Consider the following 23,642-nt stretch of genomic DNA (forward strand, 5'->3'; position numbering starts at 1 on the left):
GCAGCTGAAACCTCTTCCTCTATGCCCTGAATGAAGTTTGTGATATTTAATGATGAGTAATTGTTTGATAGGCATGTGACAATCTGTGGGTCAACCAATTGCAAGCTAAACATGAACAGAAACAATTCTCTTGACTTGCCATTTTTTCAAAGGCGGTATTACTCTGTCTTATAACTGTTATATTTATATGTACTATAAAATTTAATGTTTCTATGTTTTTCGGTCGAAACATTAAACAATAATATATATGTAATGAAACGAACAAATTGCGCATAAGTAGGTCATGGGATGAATTTCACTTCCACTTCTTCACTGTTATTTTCAGGGGACTCTCGGTGAATATACGCCAATACCAAGAGTTTCAGTATTCGCACGCTACCCTGTATTATTTCTCGCGCGACATCCTAGCCAGCTGTTTGAAGTTGGTCATGAAAAAGGGACAGAAAAATTTGTGCGGGAGAACCCAACCAACCCCTACGGGGCTTCTAACCCATTTCTACTACTACTACTACTACGAATTTTACTACTACTGCTACTACTTTTACTATGGATCCGTATCGTAAAACTGCAAGCTTATTTTAATGAAAAAAGCGTTATGAAAATTTTAAAAAATTAAAAAAGGTTTCCTTGGGTCGGGTTTGAACCCACGCCAAAAATTAATTTTATCACTAGCAAGCTCGGCCTCGAAGACCGACACCATTCGGTGTTTACTTTCTACTATATGTAGGTAATGACTTTTGATGTTCTATCTGCATTGGCCAATAAGATCAGAGGATACCTGGAATTCTTGGGATCCACGAATATGCACTCTTGGTTCAGCATTTCTGCTCATTTTTCCCAGGATACTTTGAGGTCGGTGACGTCACGTGGAGGTATCGCCAAGGATGTTATAAAATAGAGGATTTGTCCATTATCACCAAATCGTGAAGTCATACGTATACTATAATTGGTGATTTTCTTACCTGTGAAAGGTTATTTCGGGTAAATTCTTCTCACTACTATTTGTTGTACATCCATACGTGCAGCATGTAACAATTATATAATACAAATCTGAAGCGACTTAATAAAAATAAACGTCAGTCACTCTACGTGTCTACATATGAAGATCTCAATGTTTTGAGCGAACATATGTGGTGGTCATTCAGTTATCTAATAGGATGAAGATACATATGGGCAGGTTGTGATATATTAATATTTTGAAACAGTATGTAATTTTTATGTAAAGGCGTGTAAAGCATGCGTATCTGTGTATTTCTTTTTAACTAAGCTATTAAATTTGATCGAGAAGATTGGAGAAGTTCGCACTCGAAAACCAGATGATTAAGTATGCCGATTTTTTTTTTTTTATCACACCAGCAATGATTTGTATCGTATTTTTGAATTTGGAATAATTTTGATGGTGTTAACGCCGTACCAAATAGTAGTCTATAGTAAAGTAAAATTTCTCGTCTAGACCAGGTTTTTAGGATTTATGTAGTTTATCTTGGTAATTATCAGTAATATGCCAGAAGAGTTTTCCTGAAAGTTGTTGATTACTAGATATCCACGTAGATAATTCGGATTTCAACTTTTCCATTATATCTCAATAGAAATTCCTTGCAGGTAGTTTAATATCTATTTATTGACCTTCAAAAAATGAATATTTGCACTAGCATCAATGATGTTGCTAGTATCAATGTTGACGTGGGCTTTGATAAATACAAAAGATATATTATAATGATTTCTAGACATACAAAAATATGAATGTTTGATATTTAGTATAATCCATGAAGCTCTGCTGTTCCATTGCGTTTTGTTCAATGAAGCAAGCACACTTAATGAATCTGAACAGATGATAGTCTTTTATTTTTATTTTTTTATGTCTAACAAAGCTTGACGAATAGCAAACGCTTCTCCTTTAAATAGACATATATCAAGTAATTTGGGTTTTAATGTAGTCGATCTGTTTGAGATATAAGCATCTGCACCTTCATTAACGTTGACGTATTTTGAAGCGTCAGTATAAACAAACGTGGAGTCCACATCGAATTGTTGAATTAGATCTTTCCAGATGTATTAGTAGATTTTAAGTTTCAAATCTTCGTTTACAATCTAGATATAATTAGGTATTGTAGCTTTAATATGGACCAAATTAGTGTAATAATGCTAAACAAAGCATAGAAGCGACGGTACTTTTTTCAGTGTATTTTATCTTTAAATTTCAAATAACCTTGTACAAGCCAAAAATTATTGTTTTTGTAAGGAATTTTCTTTTGTTGTATAAGAAATCTATCTTCTGGAGTTTATACACAACAGGAGATACGGATTTGCCAAAAGAGTTTATGATAAAGTTATGAGCCAATTTGGAAAATAAAATTTTCAATGGTATGCAATCAGATTTCCTTAATAATGCCAATTTAGGGCAAAATGATAGCTGCGAAAAAAATAGTCTTTGTTAAATTATGTAATGATTGTTCCAATTTATTACAGGATTGCAAATTTTGTTGTAAAATATTCTTCCATAAGTTATTTTAGATAAATATCCTAGTTTGACGTAAAATAATTTATACCCCCCCTTTTTTTTTTTTTTTTTTTTTTTTTGATGGGAGACATTTAAGTAAGTTATATATTTGAATCCTAGAGTAATTGCTTCATATAACAATTCCAATTAAGTTTACGGTCCAAAAACAATCCTAAAAATTTGAGTACATTTTCAGATGAAATCTTAACATTGTTGAATTGTAAGCTATATTGGTGAAAATTCCTCTTTGTGGTAAAGATGATAAATTTAGTTTGATTCCAATTTAATTCAAGACCATTATTAACCATCAATGTATTGATTTTATGTAAGTTATTTTTCACAGTAATATGTCTTTGTTCAATGTTATGGTAGAAGTGATGATTAATATACCTGTATCATCAGGAAAAGCGGTTATTGAGCTGTGATTCCAATTTTCCAGAAGTAAATCAGCGATGTATGTATTAAATAATATTGGACTAATTTAGTTCCTTGAAGAAGGCCCAAAAAGGTTTGTCGAGGAGAAAAATAGGAGTTTTATACTTTGATGTAGACTTTTCGATTAATAAGAGAGTTATGAATAACTTATATCATTTTTCCTGGGATCGGAAGATTATACGTTTTTTGGCAAAAGAATATCTAATGCAAAATTGCTGTATGCGCCTCTAATATCAAACGATGTTTCTGGTTAGAAATTCTTTATAAATGTATAAAATTAGTAAAGCTAAAGCATCATATGTGGATTTTTTTTTTCTAAAGCCTGTGCTATCAAAGGGAAAGACTTGTGAATATTCCAGAAACCAATTTAGTCTATTTAAAAATAGATTCTCAAAAAATTTGTGAGCACAATAAGAGAGCTGTTGGTCTAAAATTCTTTGTCACATTTGTTGATTTTTTAGTTTTTGAAATAGGTTAAAACTTTTTCCATTGTGATAGAATGATGCCAGTGTTCCAAATATTAATTAAGTAAAACTTGTAAGCCCGAAGGTGGGAGGTTTTTGTAGTGGTTATACCCTATGCCATCCAGCCCAGAAGTTGTGATACAATTAATATTTTTGGAGGAAGATTTCCAGTTCAGACATTGTAAAATCCTATTCTAGCTCTGGATTAATATTATTAAAGACATATGTATTTATAAGAAGACAATCGTTAACTGTACAAGAAGTTAATTGCTGGTCAAAAATATGAATCTAATTTAAATCGTAGAGATGAAATTAGGCGTCACACTCTGTGTGGTAATTTTTGAATTTTCTCCAAAAGTTCCATGTTTTGAAAGATGGAGTGCGTTCAGAAAGCGAATTACAAGTCTTGCTAGCTTTGACTTTTGATGTTATTATTAATTTACTGAGTCTTTTGGTTAATAGTTGAAAAAAGCAAGAGTTCGTACTAGTAAAAATAACCGGAATGCTTTAATATTGTTGTTCACACTTTTCTGACACTGATAATTGCATCATATAGGTTTGTTATGATTACATATTGTAAGAATGTGAGGTACCATTATACATATTTTTATTTGCTTTTTGAAGTATAGATGTTGCTTTTCCACAGGGTCGGTTCTATTAGAGTCCCAGATTTTAGCATTAATATTGAAGTCTCCCCCCAATATAGTCAATGTCTTTGTTATTGAAAAGTAAATGATGCCAGAAAGTTTGATCCAATTAAATTTTTGAAGAGAGATAAATTTCTACCAATTTTAGATTTAAAACTTATATTCCAATGGTTTGAATGTGGAAGTGGTAACTATTTAAATTTAGATTGAAAATTCAAATTGTTCTTAATGCATACTGCGATTCCACCATGTTAAATTTGATGTATCATGTCAAATTTGATTAACGCAATTATATACCTTAACCTTCAGTGGTATCTTTGCAATGCACCACGTTTCTTGTATTAAAAAAAAAAAAAAAAAAAAAATATTTATTAATTTTTAATAGTGAAGTTTTACATATACGCTCCGTGTGTTTCATTGAATTATTGTAAATCTACAATATGTTATTATCCATAGAAAAAACAATTATTTATAATTTAATCAGTCATTGCGAAAAGGTCATATGTTCATCCCCACAACATTTTCATTTAGTGCAAAGTCGAAACGTACGCAAAGAAACGCGCATCCCCTGTGAAACGACGAATTGTATGATCACATTATGTTACATATTCTACATTATTGCCTCAATATCATCGATCCCATTGTACTCGTCGAGTTTGCAACCCAAAGTTTTTTTTCTTTCTCCTCAACAATTTACTTTGGTGGATATATGGCCTTTTCGAAATGACTAATTCAATTCAAGTATAGAGTACATGTTGTTAGGATAGATTCAAAGTGCGATTGACATTTATTTTCTAGAGTGGCTACGAAAAGCGAGGAAAGACTTTTTTGATGGCTTCTTTAATTTTTTTGCCAATTTACTAATGGTTTGTCAGTAACTATTGCTATCACTGTAATCACAATTATTCACTGAATATTTTGAAGAAATCACGGATGATATTGAAATCCTACTCGTTGACCCCTTTGGGTGATGGGAGCCCCAGTGGCTCAGTACTAGTACGTTTACCTCTGGTACATGGGGTGGATGGGACACATACCGTGTTCGTGGGTTTACTTCGGGTTCTTTCGTTTCCTTGCACTTTCTTCGTTCCACCATTTCATTCATTTCTCATCACCAGTTTTACTGGCCGAAACCCAGAAACATAGAAGATACAGGAAAGGAGCTAAAATCATGTGAAAATAGCAGTACAAAAGATACACTGACACGGAAAGAACTTCAAAATGATTAAATTAATCAAAATGGCATTCACACAATACTATAGTAAGCAAACATTGTACCCACAGACATGTTCAATAACATCATATCTAATTCTGTGTTGGTAACTAAGCACAAAATAAAGTTTTGTTAAAAGGCACGGAACACAAATTATAACATCTAGAAAATCTAATTAGGAGTAGAACCATACCTGTGAAGTCTTGATGTACAGTGTTGCCAACGTTTGAGGATAGGCCTATATAGATTCCTATATGAATCTTGGATGTAGCAGAGTACACACAGTACACGATTCGAACTAGTTGAAAACAAAACATGAGACCACAAACAAGAATATAATCACTGAAGTACGAAAATAAGGGACGAAGCAAAGTGTCGAAGCAGTTTTGCCCAAGTGGAAAATCAGAATAGTATCAAACACACAAAACTGAAATGATGCATGCTCTTGGATTGAGAATTGATTAGCAGGCTCACGCTTCTGATGCACGTAATATTGTAGCACCTCACACATTATTGGTAGTCAGTTTGTGAGAGTTGCTGTTGATAACGCGTTCCGAGCGAGCCTCCGGACAACTTTGTCATCCAAGGGCATGCATCATTTCAGTCACATCATGCATTATTTCACAACAGTCAATGGAGTAGTAGCACTCATTTCTCCATCGCCCCAAGAAGTTCAAAACACAGAAGTAGGTTGAGAAACTTTTTGCAACATTCTTCTGGGATAAGTATGGAGTCGTACTCATAGACTACCTCCGCAATGGTCAGATATTTAATCTAGAATCTCTACATTACTTACAAAACTGAAAGAAAAATTCAAAGTTCAACGCCGCAGAAAATGAAAAGAAAGGAATTCTGTTCCTTCAGGAGAATACACCTGTCCATCAAGCCCCTGCGAACACAACTGACATTGCATAATCTAGGATTTCAATGTCTAGATCATCATTCTTATTCCGCAGATTTAGCTCCGTCTAACTTTTACGTGTACTTATTTCCCAAACTTAAATAACACTTGAAAGGACGCCATTTAGATCTCATAGAGGTAGTGGTGCCATAGCTACGAACACTGGTGGAGGAAATCTTCAGATTTTTTAACTTTTCTGCAAAAACTGGAGCACTGTACAAGGTAGTATATTGACTCTCGGGGGAAGTGTAGAAGTAGTAAAACTTCACCATTCCACGTGCACACTTTCTGGGTTGGGCTAAGAATTTTTTTTTTAGCAGTTCCTAGTCAACGTCACGTCAGTACTTTGAAACAAAATAAGGGAGAACTAGTATAAACCAATTACTAACTAAAGATCAGCACTCTGGCAATACGTTTTATTAGGAATCAATTTAATTCCATAAATTTATTATCATCATTTGCAGGAAAGGAAAAAAACAACTCTTTTTTTATCCCCTTCAAAAAATTCAGCCCTGGTAGTTGCAAACTAAGCTGTTATAAGCACATCCTCTGAATATTGAAAACCGAGAATAATGTTTCAGAAAAAAGAAGTATAGAACCTTTAAATAAAGCAAAATATGAAACTGAAAACTACAAACCTGGATAAATACAAACAAGTTACGTAACTGGTTTTACCTTTCTTTTGTTTCCAATCGAAGTTGATCCAATGAGAAGAAAACAAGTCGACCAACTCTTCCATTCGTTAGAGAAATCATTGCGTAGAATGAGGAGATCCTGTCTTAATGCAGACTGATTTATGTCATTTCCATACAAATGAGGCAGGTGATCATTCCGTAAATGCTTAAGGCGGATTTTCATGCAAGCGTCCATTGCGTTCTTTGCTTGCGATTTGGCTGAATAGCGAATTGAGAAAGTTGTTTAAGTACGGTTCTACGTGTAACACAACTTTCTGTTGGCTACACATAGGAATTGCAAGCAAGGGACGCTTGCATGAAAATTCACCCTTACGCATATCTCACCCCCCCTCACCCCAAAAATAAATAACTACTTTGATTGTACAATTTACAATGACAAGTTGTATGCTCCCCCCCCAAAAAAAAAAGTCATGGACACCCTTGCTTCCGCATAAATAGATGTCAGTTCGTGTTTCTGGTAGTATTGAGAGCTGTAGGATGAATTGTGAATCTTACAGGGTCGTATCCAGTAGTAGTAGGACTAATTTTTTCCTGCGAGAGCGGAGCAATGTGGAGGGGGGGGGCTGCAAGACCGGATGTTATGGAGGGGAGCCTTGGGAACAGGTGTCGACCGGCGGCAGTCGCCTCCGTGCGTTAATTGAGTGTGGACCACTGTGTTGGTGACCTCCTGTTGTGAGGCCTCGTCGTCAGTTGCGATGGAGCGAAATTTAGAGCAACGGTATGCCATCAAGTTGTATGCCATCAAGTTGTATGCCATCAAGTAGACTTTGCGTCAAACTAGGAAAATCAGCGACCGAAACCAAGGACATACTTACGCAGGCCTACAAGGAGGATACCATGAGCCGCACAATCACCCCTAAAAAAGAAGGTCAGAATGTCGAAATCGAAAGTAAAATCGATGTTGACTGCATTTTTTTGACCGTCGTGGCATTGTCCATAAGAAGTTTGTACCTCCTAGACAGAGTGTAAATGCAGGATTTTACGTGGAAGTGCTCACACGGCTTCGAAATCGAACCACACGCGTGCGACCAGACCTTGTGGGGAAACGGAAGCTCCACCATGTGGATTGTGAGGGATCTCCTGACCAAATTCGGCGTTTCCACGTTGCCTCACCCCCACTACAGCCCTGATGTGGCACCGCCGGACTTCTTTCTGTTCCCCCTTATCAAGAGGCAGCTCAAGGCGCATCGTTTCGACTCGGTAGAAGCGGTCCAAGCGGCGATGACGAGGACGCTGAACGGCATCCCAGAGGACGACTTCCAGAAGGCCTTCGCGAATTGGAAGGCTCGCTACCAGAAGTGTGTGAATGCCTAAGGGGCCTATTTTGAAGAGTATTAAGTCGATGTACCAAAATGTTCAATAAATTAAAAAAAAAAAAATCAGTCCTACTACTTCTGGATACGACCCTGTACATTATACCACTAATAGCGTTCCAATGTCCAATGAAGCGAAAAAAGCTGTCATACTGATCTTTATATTTTATGCACTGGTGAAGTACAGTGGATAGTCTGCAGCGACTATAACATAATATGTGACTGTCTCACCATTTCACTGAAAACCAGTGAATACTCGTTGATTGAGGCTCACATATCCAATCCACGAGGACAGATTCTGCTCTTATTTTACGTTAGAGAGACAAGGACTCAGTAAAAGTTTTGGAAAAAGAAAAGAAAAAAAAAACTTGCTTCGGAAATCTTGGGCTTTTTAGAAGATACGGAGTTTAATGAAGAAACAGTACTATGTTCTTTCTTTTCCCCATTATAACACAAAACAACATTTAATTACTGTGTCGTGAATAAAGAAAGAAAAAGAAACTACAAATCAATCAAAAAAAAAAAAAAAAGAATCGGTTACTCCAACGAAAAGAAAAAAAGGAAAATCAGTGGACGCAGTGGGCTTTCTAGTTCCAACGAACTGCTTGTAGAGCTTTACAGAGCAATTTTCAACGGCAGACTGTTTCAGAAAATATTTTAATAATGTTAGCTATAATCGTTCTGGAAATGTAGTAGTTAGATTTCGTACAACATTATCGTTTACAACTTATGCATTGACTAAAACTTCAGTTCAGTAACGTTTTAGGAGCTAAACAGACATTTAATAAAAGAGATTACTCGGAACAAATTTTTTACATATTACATATATATAATAGGTCGCTGCAATTTGAGGGCAAGTTTCCTACTTCAGACACAGTAACACAACATAAGAGTAAAGGAAGACGTTGCCCTGTGAATAATCAAGTTTTAATCAAACCAGTAGTCAAACATCCTACTCAAAACTGACGTCAGTATCTTTAATTTTGTGAATAATTGTAGACACTATAGTATTTGAAAACTGTACATAATTCTAGATTTTAATAGAAAGTCTGGAGCTCACACTAGTGTTTCCCAATAGAGAAAGAAATGCAAGAGAAATTTTATACAAACACCGAAATGATACTGTATCTATTTCTTTGTTTATGATACCTTTTTTCATGCCTGTCGGCTTGAATTTAGGCAGCCAAACTGACACCAATGATATGATGGATTGCACAACTTACGCTTCCTGGCACCCGAAGAAATGTCAGTTTCATAATCAATCTAGATAGATAGGTAGCCCCTGACGAAACATATAATGCAACCTCCATCCTAAAAAGTAGCCGACATTTATTTGACGCTGATAGTTTTAACTACTTTATAAAGGGACTTCAAAAGAATACAACAAAAGTGATATGTCAATGTCTCTGAGAAACGCTTTGCTTACACAACTTATAAACCAGTTTTGTAACAACTAAAGTGCCAAGTATCTCTTCCAATTACTGGGAGGCACGGTGACTCAGTGGTAGGGCGCTTACCTCTGGTGCGTGGGGTCCCCTGGTGCGATCCCCAGCGAAGTAAGGTTGTGATGGATAATATCGTGCCCATGGGTTTTCTCGGGGTAATCCCGTTTCCTCCCACCTTCACCAATTCTTGCATCATCATTCACTTATTTTAGTCATCTCCCTTAGCCTAAAGGGTATAATCATGGGATGTTAAACTCAAAGGTTACTTTTTTTCCAATTACTGAGTTCTTTTTTTAAAACATTTTGTTGGTCAATAATTATACTTAGAAAATTGATATCGTTGAATCTTAAAATATGGTCGATTTTTTTTTTCCTGGACGTATTCGAGGTAAAAAAAAAAAAAAAACCGACATTTCCAACTGGTTGCTTTATGATGTCACAAGATGTTGCTCCTATTCTCCAAAAGCTACATGGAGAAAACAAGAACCAAATATTAAATCCAGCTTTGAGAACTGCACTGGTGGCAAGTAAACAACATTGATGATGTAGTTGACTGTTGGCTATCCCAGATACGCTATTCTTGGATCCACAATTCCTAATACACTACCAACGTTTTATTCCATTCCATTTCCCTACCTCTATCTGAACGTCCCCTTCTCTACTCTACCTGTTTCACGTGGCTCTTTCTCCGATCCCAAAACAGAGATCCTACGTCATACGTCGGTGACATGGGAATGACGGAACTATGTAATTAGTTGTTCCGTTATTCTGCACACATTAAATTTACACAAGATTGCATACTCCAAAGCTGAAGAATGTGAAGGTACAATACACTACAAGAAATAACGCACTATTACAATGACTGCAGCATATTTTTCGTCTTCTTCAATAATACATAAAACAATTATACAAATAAAAGTATTGGGATTAAAATAGTTTCAATGTCAAATTCTTATTTAGAAAAAAAGGGGGAGGGTAATACTTTCAGAAAAAAAGTCAATGAAACATCAAAAAAATCACAGACTGTAATAAAATTAACACAATCTGAATAACAAAATCATTTTGCTTCATAAAACAGTTATTCTACAAAAAGCTTCACCTGTTTCAGGCGTAGCATTCTGCATTCTTAAGGAATGTCTTTGTGAAGCTCTTCAAGATTTTTTTTCATTCATTATTATTATTTTATTATTATGCACTGATTTCGTCAGGACGAGAAGGTTTTGCAAATTCTCACAAACTTACGAACCTGTCCACTCTTTGTGATAAAAAGTCCTCGGGTCTAATGAGGCACAAATAACACACTAGTTGACTTATATTTTCTTTTTAAACAAAGTAAAAATTTGAGAGCGTTTTCTCATGGTTCTCTATCAACAATCTAACTTATTTACTTTTTCAATGAAACATTTCGTAAACGCACTGGCTTTTGTTTTAAATCGAATTGACAGAAAAAAAATTGACTACTTCGCTCAATGTAAGTATACAACACTTGTCAGTCTACACACACAAGCATCTTGTTATGTGCAATATATACACATGTACACACAGGCTCTTTTATTCTAAAGCACTCATCTGTTCATACTTACATACATACAAACACACACACAACCAATCTAGCGCCTAGATAAAACAATCACAAGCATACACATCCACATACATACAAACAGGCTTAAGCCCTCAGAACAATAATAATTAAAAAAAGTTATATGTTGTTGGCATTGGTTCAGGTTTATGTAAACCTTCTTATCATACAAAAATCAATCAAGAGTCCATTCTGGAAGAAGTATGAGATCAAGAGTTCCAAAGTACAGGGTAATCATAAACATGGTCCATGTTTATATATGTATATATAAAAAGAGAACGTGAAAACCCTGTATGTTATCTCGTCCCATACATCCACAACTTTGCAAACTTACTTTGTTTTGAGTAGCCTAACCCACCAGGATATACAAAGTCAGATACAGAATTATCATTAAATAAGTCATACAACAGCCAGCGAAAAAAAAAATCTTGTAATATATATATATATGTACATCTTTTGTTAACACATTCTAGATTCGCAAACACTCGTGAGTCAACACATACGAGAACATACGTACAGACCTATAGACAATTCAACAAATATTCACAATATTTTTCCTGTAATAGATCTACCTTTATGCTTAGTGCTCGCTTAAAATTAGTTCCTTTCTTTCTTTTTTTTTTCGGTACTACACTGGAGCACTTGGTTTTACTTTTATATGTATCTTTTAAAAAAACTGAGCACAGCAACTAGGCTCACTCCCTGCAACCTCTACGTCTGCCTTGACAGATTTTTCTTGTTATGCGAGGCTAGTTCCAAGTTCAAATTTCATACAATTACGTTAACTTGACAGAATAATTCACCAATCACTTCGAAACACTCCAAATACCTTACAAATTACCTAACAAAATCACGTGTTTTACTTTTCCTATTAAGAAGATTTAAAAAAGTTCCTTCTTGCCATCAAGTGAACTGACGAGATCGAATTTCCCCGAGACGAGACGAAACGGTGAAGCTTAACATTCGGCACATTGCACTTTCTTTCTTCCAGATCAATACTGGAGGCAGCAGCAGTCTTCGCGTGGGAGGCACCGAGTTTCAGTCTTGAACAGGAATTGGTCTCACTTCTTCGTGTGCCTCGTGTCTTTGGACATACTACCCCGACGAGCAGAAGTGGTGTTAATTCCTGTGGAGATTGGAGGAGCCATCTGAGGTGTAGCACTTCAAGAAAGAAAACAATAATTACTAATAGTACATAAAAAATAAAATAATGCAAGGCAGGATCAAAAAGGTAACAAGTGCCCTAAAAATGAACCACTATATGCTATAATTCTTGTTTTTGTGTGTTGTAGGTATTGATGGGTATCCTTGGTGACCGCTAGAGAGCAGCACGGTCACAGTTGCAGATAATCGCAGTTCGAATATGGCAGAGCTACTGGAAACATGGTCCAATGTTGAAGTGCGAAAAGGTTTCTACATACGAAGAGAAAGAAACCAGCCGAGATCCATCGGGAACTTGTAGAGGTGTATGGCAACAACGTGTTACCGAGGAAACAAGTGTGGTGTTGGTGTACGGAGTTTGATAATAGGAGGACTGACATCACTGATGAGCATCGAAGTGGCAGACCGTCAACGTCTGCTAGCGACCAGAACATTTGTCAGATGGAGAAAATGATTAGGGAGGATAGGCGTATTCCACTGTTACACATTGTAGAGGTACTGAACATTTCGTATTGTTCCGTTCACAGTATTGTTCACAACACACTTGGCTACCACAAAGTGTGTGCACATTGGGTACCACGGTATCTCACACAAACAGACAAAAACAGACGAATGAGCAAGTCTCAACCACCTGATCCGTTATCAACAAGAAGGGTCTTCATTTCTGTATCGCATCATTACGAGTGATGAGACACCTGTGCCATTGTGGACACCTGAATCGAAACGTTCCTCCATGATGTGTGAAAACATCCTTCATCACCCCCGTCCAAAAAGTTTAAAACAGTAACATGTGCAAGGAAAACAACGGTCACTGTCTTTCGGGGCCACCTTAGTGTGATTCACCTGGAATTCCTTCTACCAGATACTACGATCACTGCTCGGATCTACTACCAGACGCTGGACAGACAAAGCCCATACGTCGGAAAAGACCTGGAGCACTAAGGGAGGGTGTCTTGTGACACTACAATGCTCGACCGCACACAGCCCATCTCACCCGTGTCCATGTCACACCTTTCAACTGGAAGGCTTTGGAACACCCTGCATACAGCCCGGACCCAGCGATTTCCATCTCTTCGGACCAATGAAGAAGCATCTTCAAGGACAATGCTTCAACGCATTGCAAGAGGCACAGGATGCAGTGAAAACCTGGTTGAACAGCCTTGACACAGATTTCTTTCATAGTGACATTGATGCCCACTGGAACAAGTGTTTAGACAAATATGGCGACTATGTGGAATGTTAGTTTGCAGTGTCATGTATACCCTGTAGCAGTATAAGCAACCGAGACAAAGATTTCTGAAACAAAAACATTGTTACCTTACTTTTTGATCCTACCTTGTATATGAGAAAGAGGAGAAAAAGTCGCAGTTTACTGTCAAACTTTATGATCACATGCGCCTTAAAATCTAAAGTATTAACTTTTAAAATTCTAAATTATTAAAATTACAAGTAGTAGTTGTGCCATTGTTAGGTATACGTATGTCACTGTTAGAAGTATGTATATTACTGCTAGAAGTACATGTATCACTGTTAAGAGTATGCGTGTCATTATTAAAAGTATGCATCACTTAGGAACTCAGTTTAACGTCTCTTTCAGCAGCGAGGCTATATGAGACGGGACCTACTGATTAACGTGGAATCCGAACAATATGAGATCTCCCGCCGGGAATCGAACCGCTTAGCAACGAAGGAGCTCAGTCACTGTTAATATATGTATCACTATGCGTGTCACCGTCACGTGTCACTGTTAGGAGTATAGGTCATTGCCATTACTATTGCATTACTATTAAGAGTATGAGTGCCATCGTTAGAAGACACATTGTTACTTAACAGGATTTTTCATACTGTAAATAAACAAAAACTTGCTCTAGCAGAATAAAAACAATCAATAATACTGGCAACAAACTGCATACTTTTAGCACTGAAGAAAAATTGTTTCGATTTTCTCAAAAACCACACATGAGAATTTTCCCTCCAGCATTTAATTTTATTCCATCAGGATGTCGTGTACCGATTGTTATATTTATATATTTGGACAATATTATAAGTAAACAAAAATTAAAGAATTAACGATAATTTTGAACTGTATCTCATTAACCATAGTATTTTCTGTCATATTGGTAGTTTCATAATGGAAAGCTTAATTACAGTGCACTTCAATATCAGTTTCGTCTTAATAGGTGGCGCTGTTGTCGCACAGCATCAGATTTTAAATTGTTAAAAACTTGTTTTTATCGATTATTTAGAAAAATACGCATGAGAATTTAAACTCGCCCATATCATTTTGCTCGGCTCAATTAGAGCTATCGATTAACCTTTAGATGCATTTCGGGGGTCAAATTGACCCCTCAGGTATTCTTTTAGTATTTTTTAAAAATCTTACTGGTTCTTTCTGACATCTTGCAGTAGGTTTTCCTGGATTATTAGTATATACTTATTTAATAATTTTATTTATGATAATGGTAGGTATGTAGTTATTACATACATTACGTATTTTCCTTTGGGGTGGTAATTGGGAGCCCTTGTACCTAAATAGGAAATTTTAAGAAAATATTGATTATGGTCCTAGCAGTACGTTTTCAAACAAAAATTACAAAACAATGTTCGAAGAAACAAGAAAAATAGTCACGGGGTCAATATGACCGCCGAAATGTAATAACGTAGAAAAATCCCAAATGAATCTAAAGGTTAATATAATATCACCTTTGCACATTTTTTTCTGTTAAACGCTGTTAAGAGGCCCCATCAGGGCAAAATTAAAATACCGCTAATTTTACAGTAATTATGTAGTATCTTCAAATAGATAAAAGATAATCGAAAAGTGGAACAAGAGGTCGCTAGACAATATTATTTTACATGAGATACCGTTATCACGACTTATCTACTTTTGATTTCCAACCATTTAGAAAATCGGCCCTTATTTTCGCGTTTCTAAATGGCTGATAAACAGAAAGCTACTAGATGACTCGTGATAACGGTACCTCATGCAAAATAATATTGTCTAGGGCGATCTTGTTCCATATTTCGATTATCTTTTATCTATTTGAAGATATCACATAATTACTGTAAAATTAGCGGTATTTTAATTTCGCAATGATTAGGCCTCTTATATATTATAAAGTTCCTTCAGTTCTTTTATCATCCTACCCATCTTTCTGCACATTTGAAGAAACAAAAAAATCAAGATAACATAATAACCACATTCAACTGCATTCCTTTTTCAATATTGATTACAGTGAGGTGTCAAAATGATGTTTGTTGTTCTGTATGGTTGCAGAACATGGTCGCTTTGGGAAGAATGTAGACTGAAAGTATTTAAGAACAAGATCCTAAGACGAACATTTGGACCCAAGAATAACGGGAATGGTGAAAACTTCATAGTGATGAACTGCACAATTTATACCGTTCAGCAAACATTGTTAAGAGTCACCACGTCTAGGAGGCCAGAATGGAAGAAAGCAGGAACGCTTTCAAATTTTTAATTGAAAATCAAATCGACTATTAGGAAGACATAGGCGCAGATGAGACTATAATATTAAGATGGATCTCGCAGAAATTAGGAATACAAAGTAGAAACCAGATCCAATTGGATAAGGACAGAAGTCAACAGAAAGTTCTTGTGAACGTGGCATTGAACCTTCGGGTTCCATAGGCCATAGATTGAGTAAGTTAGTTACAGTGAGGTTAGGATGAAATGAAACATTAGAACTAGTTTATATGACAAAAATTATGCAAGGAGACATTACTGTACCATTCTTCCTAATCATCTTATATTGTATAACTGTTCATGGTAAGCTCAAGTGCAAGCTTCCTTCAGAAAAACTGTGTGTGGCATTATCTTTCATACAGAGAAATTCCTAAGATATTCCCTGTTGTTCTTTGATATTCCGTACACATTTATTTTAAATAGTTTCTTTTGGTACCGATTTCTGTATCAAAGAAGCTAAACCTATTACAACTACAAAGGAACGGCAAAAGTAAAAGCAATGGACCCATCAGACAAAAGAAAAAAATAATCAATTGCGGCTTAAAATGCTGGCGTGACATGTTATGAAATGGAGGGTTCAAGTTGCGCGTTCTCTTGTTTAGGGAGAAAAGCTGCCAACTCATGTTAATGTTTCTCTTCTTGTGTCAATATTGAATATATTTTTTTAATTACCGTCTCCCATTCCTTACTTAACAAACCTTTATTTTATTAAATTCTGGATGTCTTAGAAGAATAAACATTTTTTTTTTAAAAAAAAAAAAAAGTCTTTGTGCTTCATTCTTGATTCCATATGTAACTGATTTGAATTTATAATTTTGTGTTTCTATTAAGAGTTTCGAAATGCCAGAAACCGAATTTTAGCATTTCTAAGATGCTCTTTGACCTGTACCTATAAATTTCCTTTCATCATGTGTATATACAACTTTCGAGGCATTAGACACCAAATTTTACACTGGGACAATAGCTTCTAAATTGGATAATGAAAAGAAAAACATTAATGTGTTGGCAACCTTCCCTGCTTGAATAAAAGAACGAACTACTTCAGTCCGCCATTTCACAGATCACTACAATACTACTTGTGTAACAAGCAGCAATTGACAATGTGTATTTTTACTACTCGATCCTACTGCATCCACTCCTTTCTATTTTCCTGATTTTTACTTTATTTATGTATTATTTTCTCCTATTTTTATCTTTCATGAACAAAACTCTAGCGCAAAGTTTAAAGCTTGGAACTACACGGAATTTTCAAGCATCAGGATTTAAAGTAAGTTATATGATGTGTGACAATTCTTGAGTGTGTTAGTATATTATTTAAAGGCTACTATATGTTTAAGGACATTGCGTATCACCAAAACATCTTACACCATTTAAACACAACTGTAGCATTTAACATTACAAATTATTTTAGACACCTGTCAGCACGGAATGAAGCTTCATTTTCCTTTAAAATGTTTCGTTTGACACGCTCTGTGACGAACTTACGTTTCACCGAAGGGTCAATTTGAATAACATCCTTCTGTACGAGAGGAAAGATATCACTGAAAATTAAATCCCAACATAACAAATGAGTTTCGCTACTTCGATTAAGTGACTACTGTATTAGACTACGTTGGGAATTACTATAGCCACAGCCACATTGAACACACGTATGCACAAGCACATGCATACAATCGCAGAAGTGTAGGATGTGATTCTGTGGAATAGTGCTCCAAGCCTGCTGCACCTGAATGATCATATCGGCAATGACCGTTGTTGGTTGCGGGGACCTCGAAGCTGGCGTTAAGCCGGCCCTTACGCATATCATGCTTAATTGGTAACCCACAAATTAGAGCCTTGCTATCGAAGAGGATACCTCCGCACATCATATAGTCTGGAACAAGAATTTGTACATCAGTGGCGAATACAGGTCGGCAATGTATTTCAACCACGTCGTCACTAGTACCCAGACAGAAACGGTTTTAGTCTCTGAAACCAGTGCAATTCCATTCTGCACATAACCCTTTTAAGTTTTTTCGGTCGTTTTTGACCGATATTGTAGTGTCTTAAAAATTCGATTAAAAGAGAACTAAGAATGCTATTTAGTTCAGTTTTATTATTATTATTATTATTATTATTATTATTATTTCCCAAGAGAGGAGGCATTCAAGAAAGCCTTGGAAGGGTCTATACGCTTCCAAGCTTCAGAACATAGGGGGATATGACGACGTCAATTTACAAATTCCCTTTTTTTTACTGAGGTCTAACTTCAACATTTTTTGGTGAGCTTTTCTTTAATCCTAGAATCCTAACATTTTCCATAAGCAATCAGTGGACCCATTAGTTTTTATGAGAATTTTTTCGGATCTCTTCGTCAACACAGAAGGGGGGTTCAGAGGAACAAAAGGGTAAAAAGGGGATATTTTTGGTCCAAAAATCCCACTTTCGCGATTCTTGCTCCGCTCGGCTACATGATAGGGACATTTGAGTGATACTTCCTGAAAGCCTATTCGATTCTAAAGAGAACGACGTATGAATCATCATCCTACGATAATTAGGAACGTGTCAGGAAATTTTTGATGTTTGTATAGTATCCTTGGGAAATTTCGGAAATATTCGCAGAAGAGGAAAATATTTTTCCCGACCTTAGTATTGAAGATAGGAGATTGGTATTTGGCACAAGTAATTAGTACAATAAGTAATATTTTTAAAAGTGATTTCCAGATCTCTATGTTAACCCAGGGCCGCGCCAGAGGACCCCAAAACGGGAAAAAGGGATTTTTCAGCAAAAATCCCTATTTTTCAATTTTCCCTCCTTAGGGACGTCCGAGGGACATGAGGGTAATACAATCTGGAAGCCTGCTCTATTCTGAAGAGAATGGTGTATGAATTGTGATCCTACGATAATTAGGGACGTGTCAAGAAATTTTTGAATTTATATAGGGTATTCTGGGAATATTCGCAGAAGAAAATATTTTTCCCGTCCTTAGTGTTGAAGATAGGAGATTGGTATTTGGCACAAGCAATTAGTACACTACGTAGTGTTTTTAAAAGTGATTTCTGGATCTCTATGTTTACCCAGGGCCGCGCCAGAGGGCTTCAAACCGGGAAAAAAGGGGTTTTTCAGCAAAAATCCCCATTTTCCTCAATTTTTCCCTCCTTAGGGATGTCCGAGGGACATGCGGATGATACCATCTGAAAGGCTATTCCATTCTGAACAAAACGACGTATGAACCATAATTTTACGATCATTAGGGACGTGTCAGTATTTTTTTTTAATTTGTAGGGTGTATTTTAGGGAATTTTTGGGCGTTTTTTGATGCTCTCTCAACATGGGTAAAAAATTTTCCCGCCCTTACTATTCAAGACAGGAAATTCGAATTTGTCTCAAGTAATTAGTACACTACGTAGTATTTTTCCAAATTTTTGGAGGTTTGTGCGCAGACCCGGTAGAACCTCTGGGGACCCCAAACTTTGAAGAAGTTTATTTTTGGAGGGCAAAAAATCCCGATTTTTCCCTCAAATAATTCCCTTCTGGTACATCAAAGGGATATGTAAGTGGTACCGTTTGAAAGGAATTCTGAGAAAAAAAAGGTATGAACCATGATCCTAGGGTAAATAGGGATATGACTGTCGTTGTTTATCTGAGACTCAAGAAAAACGCCGAAAAAGGCAAGAATTTAAAAGGGTTAATAGACTCAGGGAACAATAGCTCGACTGTAGACCCACTGATTTATAAACTACTACACCCGTGTAGTTATACATGAAACGAGTTTTTGCACATGCACTATGGTTCTTCACGCCCTTCAATGTGCTGAAACTTTTCAACTTGTATCAATGCCATCCATTAGCTAGACGAATCTACCACCTAACTTTCATTTACCTATCCTTATTGGATTAATGCCTTCTGGAGTGGGATCTCCTCAGTATACGAGAAAGACGTACCATGCAAGAAAACTAAGAGGATCACGACTCATTCTTCAGCGAAGAGTCCGGAGTACTAAAACAATTTTCCCCGCGAACCCTGTTATCCACATTGTTATCACTTTGGTTACTATTCGTCCATCATGGTTCCTTCACCATTACTTCAGACTGCAGATGTTATATCCCCAAGATCCTTTGCAGTGATTTTCTGCGGGCTATTACCCCTTCCTCTATCCTCCCCCCTCAACACCTACATCATACCTGGTCACACACACTTCCGTCATAAAAATGGACAGTATTTCAAACACAGACGAGGGGAAGAGAGTGGCAGAGGACTCACTTCTGGTGCTAGAGAGTCCTGGATCAATTACAGGATAGGTGAGTTTGTGTTGGAAAACATTGTGTCTTCGGGTTTTCTCCGCGTTCTCCTCTCTCCACCTACATTCTCATTTCACTACTTCTTTCATAATTATTCACTTTATTTAGCTCCTCCTCCTTTGGCCTGAAGATTATTATAACTGTGGGATCTTCAATTAAAAAAACAAATCACCAAACAAACAAAAACTTCAAACATGGCAAACTGTGAAAACTTATCTAAGCGTTCTTCCAATTCCTCCTATTTCTTCAGTAAACTCAATCTCAAACGAGGTTTCCGTATATCTAGTCATTTGAAGTGTGTTTTTGTTAATTATAGTTAAATGTAGCTTTTTTCAAACTTAATGCTGATTTACAAATACCCATGATGGTACTCCTTTGTCTTACCTGCATATTACATGATGTGTTAAGCACGAGTTTTAATTTCGATAATTGTTAAACTTTGGTACTAATGCAGAAAGAAAATATGTTGTTATTTTCTTATGAATTATAAAAACAGTCACTGAATTTATTACTCCATACTGCTTTTATGTTCCTAATAATTTAACGTTTTAATTATCTTACATCTATCATTTGCGTTTATATCTTTCCTTGCATAAATAGCCAAACAATTGCTGTAACTTCTGGCCTATGTGAACCTGTATTGCTAGAACAAGAATTAAAATGGAGATCAGAGAACTATGTTTCACCAGGCAACTAGCAGCAGTATTGTAAGTTATCCTTTCGTGACTGCTCTATTGTTGCATGAGCTCTCGAGAAACCTAGTAAAGTCCAACTCTAATTTGGACATATATGATTCTTAATCCTATATATCCTGACAGTGATGAATTAACGTTTATACTTCAACCTTGTCGCTGTCAATCCTGACGGAACTTTATAGAACACGCTGCCACAGTTCACGGAACAACCGGTAGATGGAATCGAAGTTTACAGATACTCAGCTTCGCAGCTGTGCAAGTTTTCTCCTTTGCAGTTGCAGTTCTGTCTCCATCCTGAGAGGTTGACTGTACACTCTTTTTTTGTAATATATTCTTGGGGTTACTTTTGTTATGGTGAAAATGATATTACCAGTCATATGTGTGAGCCGTATTACATTTTGGAACATTTGTACTCTAGATATTATCAAGAACGAATGCAACTAAATCCCACACGGGAGACGAAATACTGGTTATCCTGTAAGAAGATCAAGTTAGTTCCGATGGAGAAATTCCTATTACCGCCGGCTCTTCAGAAGGATATGAGCAGTAATGTTTAGGAATATGAAATTTATCAAGGAAAAGGAAAAGATGCCAATAACACGAAACAAATTTGCTGTGGGTGGAAGTGTCGTGGACAAATTCATTCACACCACGTCTTGACGACGGATAACCTCTTTACAGTAACTGAACTGTTTCAATATTTAAAGACCAATAATATTTTCTCCTCTGAATATGTGAATTTCCAATAGGAAATTCTTCCGAAATTTCGGATGACACACAGATGGAATGTGGTGATTTGATTATGAAAGCATAATAATTTTGCGTTTATCTCCCGTTAATCACAGCAATGAGATTACGCAGGTACTTGTTCTAGTGAAAGACTACAATTCATCAATGAGCGGAACTGAAAAGCAAATATGCTTCCCTTCCTATGAGACTGGGATCGAAAACCAAAAAGGTACTTTTTGGAGTGCTACAATTGGCATATGTCAAAGTTTTTACCACTTACAAAGAAACATGGGTGCACACTAACCAACATTTGTACAATCGAGAGGAAGATGTAATGTGTTGTATAAACAGAATTCTGTCAAAATGTTCACTTTGTAATGTGTTTTGTGTTGCAATGAAGAAAAAAAAATGCTTTTACGAATATCACACAGTCATAGAAATTACGATTAGTGTACCTGAATGAATAAGCAACGTGAATCTAACTGAATATGTTGTTTTCTTGGCAAGAATTCTAACAGTACTTACAAGTATGAATATGAAAAAGTTACTACATATCTTTATTCACATTTTCCATTCTTGTGATGTTATTGCACATCAATAGGTATGTCATGAAGCAAAGTGACTTTAAAAAAAACAAAACAAAAAAAAAAAAAATATGCGAAAAACTATTAAGGACATAAAAGGGTTAAAATGAAGAACAAAAAGTACAAGATACAGTATGTTTAAAATCCAAGACAACTATTCCAATTCATTCAAGGACACATAGTCCAAAACAAAGATTCGTTCATAAAATAAATGTTCAAATCGCATTAACATTAGATTTTTTTTTTTTTTTTTTTTTTTAATCAGACTGTTTTTCTTGATTTTTGTCAAATGTCAATTACCCAGCACATAGTTCATTGCCGACTTAAATAATCAAGTACATAACTGAAACTTACTTTGACTGTTTGGAATTATCTGCTGTTCTTGCGCTTGCCAAGTCTGACGTAGATACGTTGGCTGCTGCTCCAGTACCTCGATGCAGTCTCATACTAACGCGCCTTTCCTGTTCACCAGTCCGGCCCCGAGGAGAAGCTTACGAAAAAGAAACAAAGAAGACACTACGATTAATAATCTAAAAGCATTTCTAAAAACAAACAAAACACTATACTTCCTAACTACGCTTTCTACTTACCATCTCAAATCATTCACTGTAAAGCTTACGTTTTTCAGAATAAGGAACAATAATAATTATGTATCAGCCTAAAATACCACGAAATCAATGGGAGATAGATGATACCTATGTACCATCCTAACTCGAGCATGACACACTGTGGTATTCCACTATACTAGTATTGCATTAATTGCCGACAAAAAGCCTCGAAACCACAGAACACTAGCCCTTGGTGAATAGAACCAATAAACAGGCGATTAGAATTGTTATTACGGAAACCTATCAAGCAGTGTGGTCTGCATTCTACTCCCCCATCGTTGCGTACAGCTGCAGTCGAAATTATGTTGCACAGCAATAGTCGAGGCTTTGGTGGAGATGAGGGCATTCGTAAATAGAAAGCGCAAAGTTCAGCCATTTTCGGAAAATCAACTCTCCGCAAATATATGCAGTATTTCATTAAGAAAATCATAAAAAGATTTCCTGAGTACACTTAAGAAAATTTATGTCTATTTTTATAATACAGGGTGTCTACTAAAATTCCAAAATGAAATTTCGTGACCTTTTCTTTGCGAAGCTATATAATTTCGTAACTATCTCAAGAGTGAATTTGAGTGCGAATCAGGCCGAATTTCTATGCATGTGACAGACACGTGCTTTGCTTGCGTCTAAAGCTGACCATAGAAATTTTTGGCGCTGAATTTTGACATTTTATAGAACAAAGTTTTTCAGTCAATATTTGTGTGTACAGATAAAAAAAAAAAAAAATCGTGACCCAAAAGCTACATTTCGTGACTTTTTCTTGACTTTCATGACCGTTTTCTGATTTCGTCACTTTTTCGTGACTTTTGACCGATAGACACCCTGTAATATAATTTATCAACTTGTTCCTGAATTTCACACAACACAACTCATCTGACATTCTAGTCACTCTGCAACCTCAACTT

General features: G+C 36.1%; 1 protein-coding gene across 3 annotated transcripts in view; it reads right to left on the reverse strand.

Moving 5' to 3' along the window:
- Nucleotides 1-10,616: 10,616 nt before the first annotated feature.
- Nucleotides 10,617-23,642, reverse strand: part of LOC145664845 (casein kinase I-like) — a 74,164-nt gene continuing 61,138 nt past the window's right edge. The window contains exons 9-10 of one of the 3 annotated variants that reach the window (XM_081731859.1): nucleotides 22,484-22,619; nucleotides 10,617-12,318 (exon numbers count right to left, since the gene is read on the reverse strand). In XM_081731859.1, coding sequence (XP_081587985.1) covers nucleotides 12,312-12,318; nucleotides 22,484-22,619 — 143 coding nt within the window. In that variant the 3' untranslated portion in view covers nucleotides 10,617-12,311. Of the gene's footprint in view, nucleotides 12,354-22,483; nucleotides 22,620-23,642 lie in introns of those variants that run through there. The other 2 variants (XM_081731858.1, XM_081731860.1) reach the window with 2 other exon arrangements.

This window comes from Thermobia domestica, chromosome 11 (genome assembly GCF_964235325.1).
Source record: "Thermobia domestica chromosome 11, izTheDome1.hap1.1, whole genome shotgun sequence".
Taxonomy (NCBI): Eukaryota; Metazoa; Arthropoda; class Insecta; order Zygentoma; family Lepismatidae; genus Thermobia; species Thermobia domestica.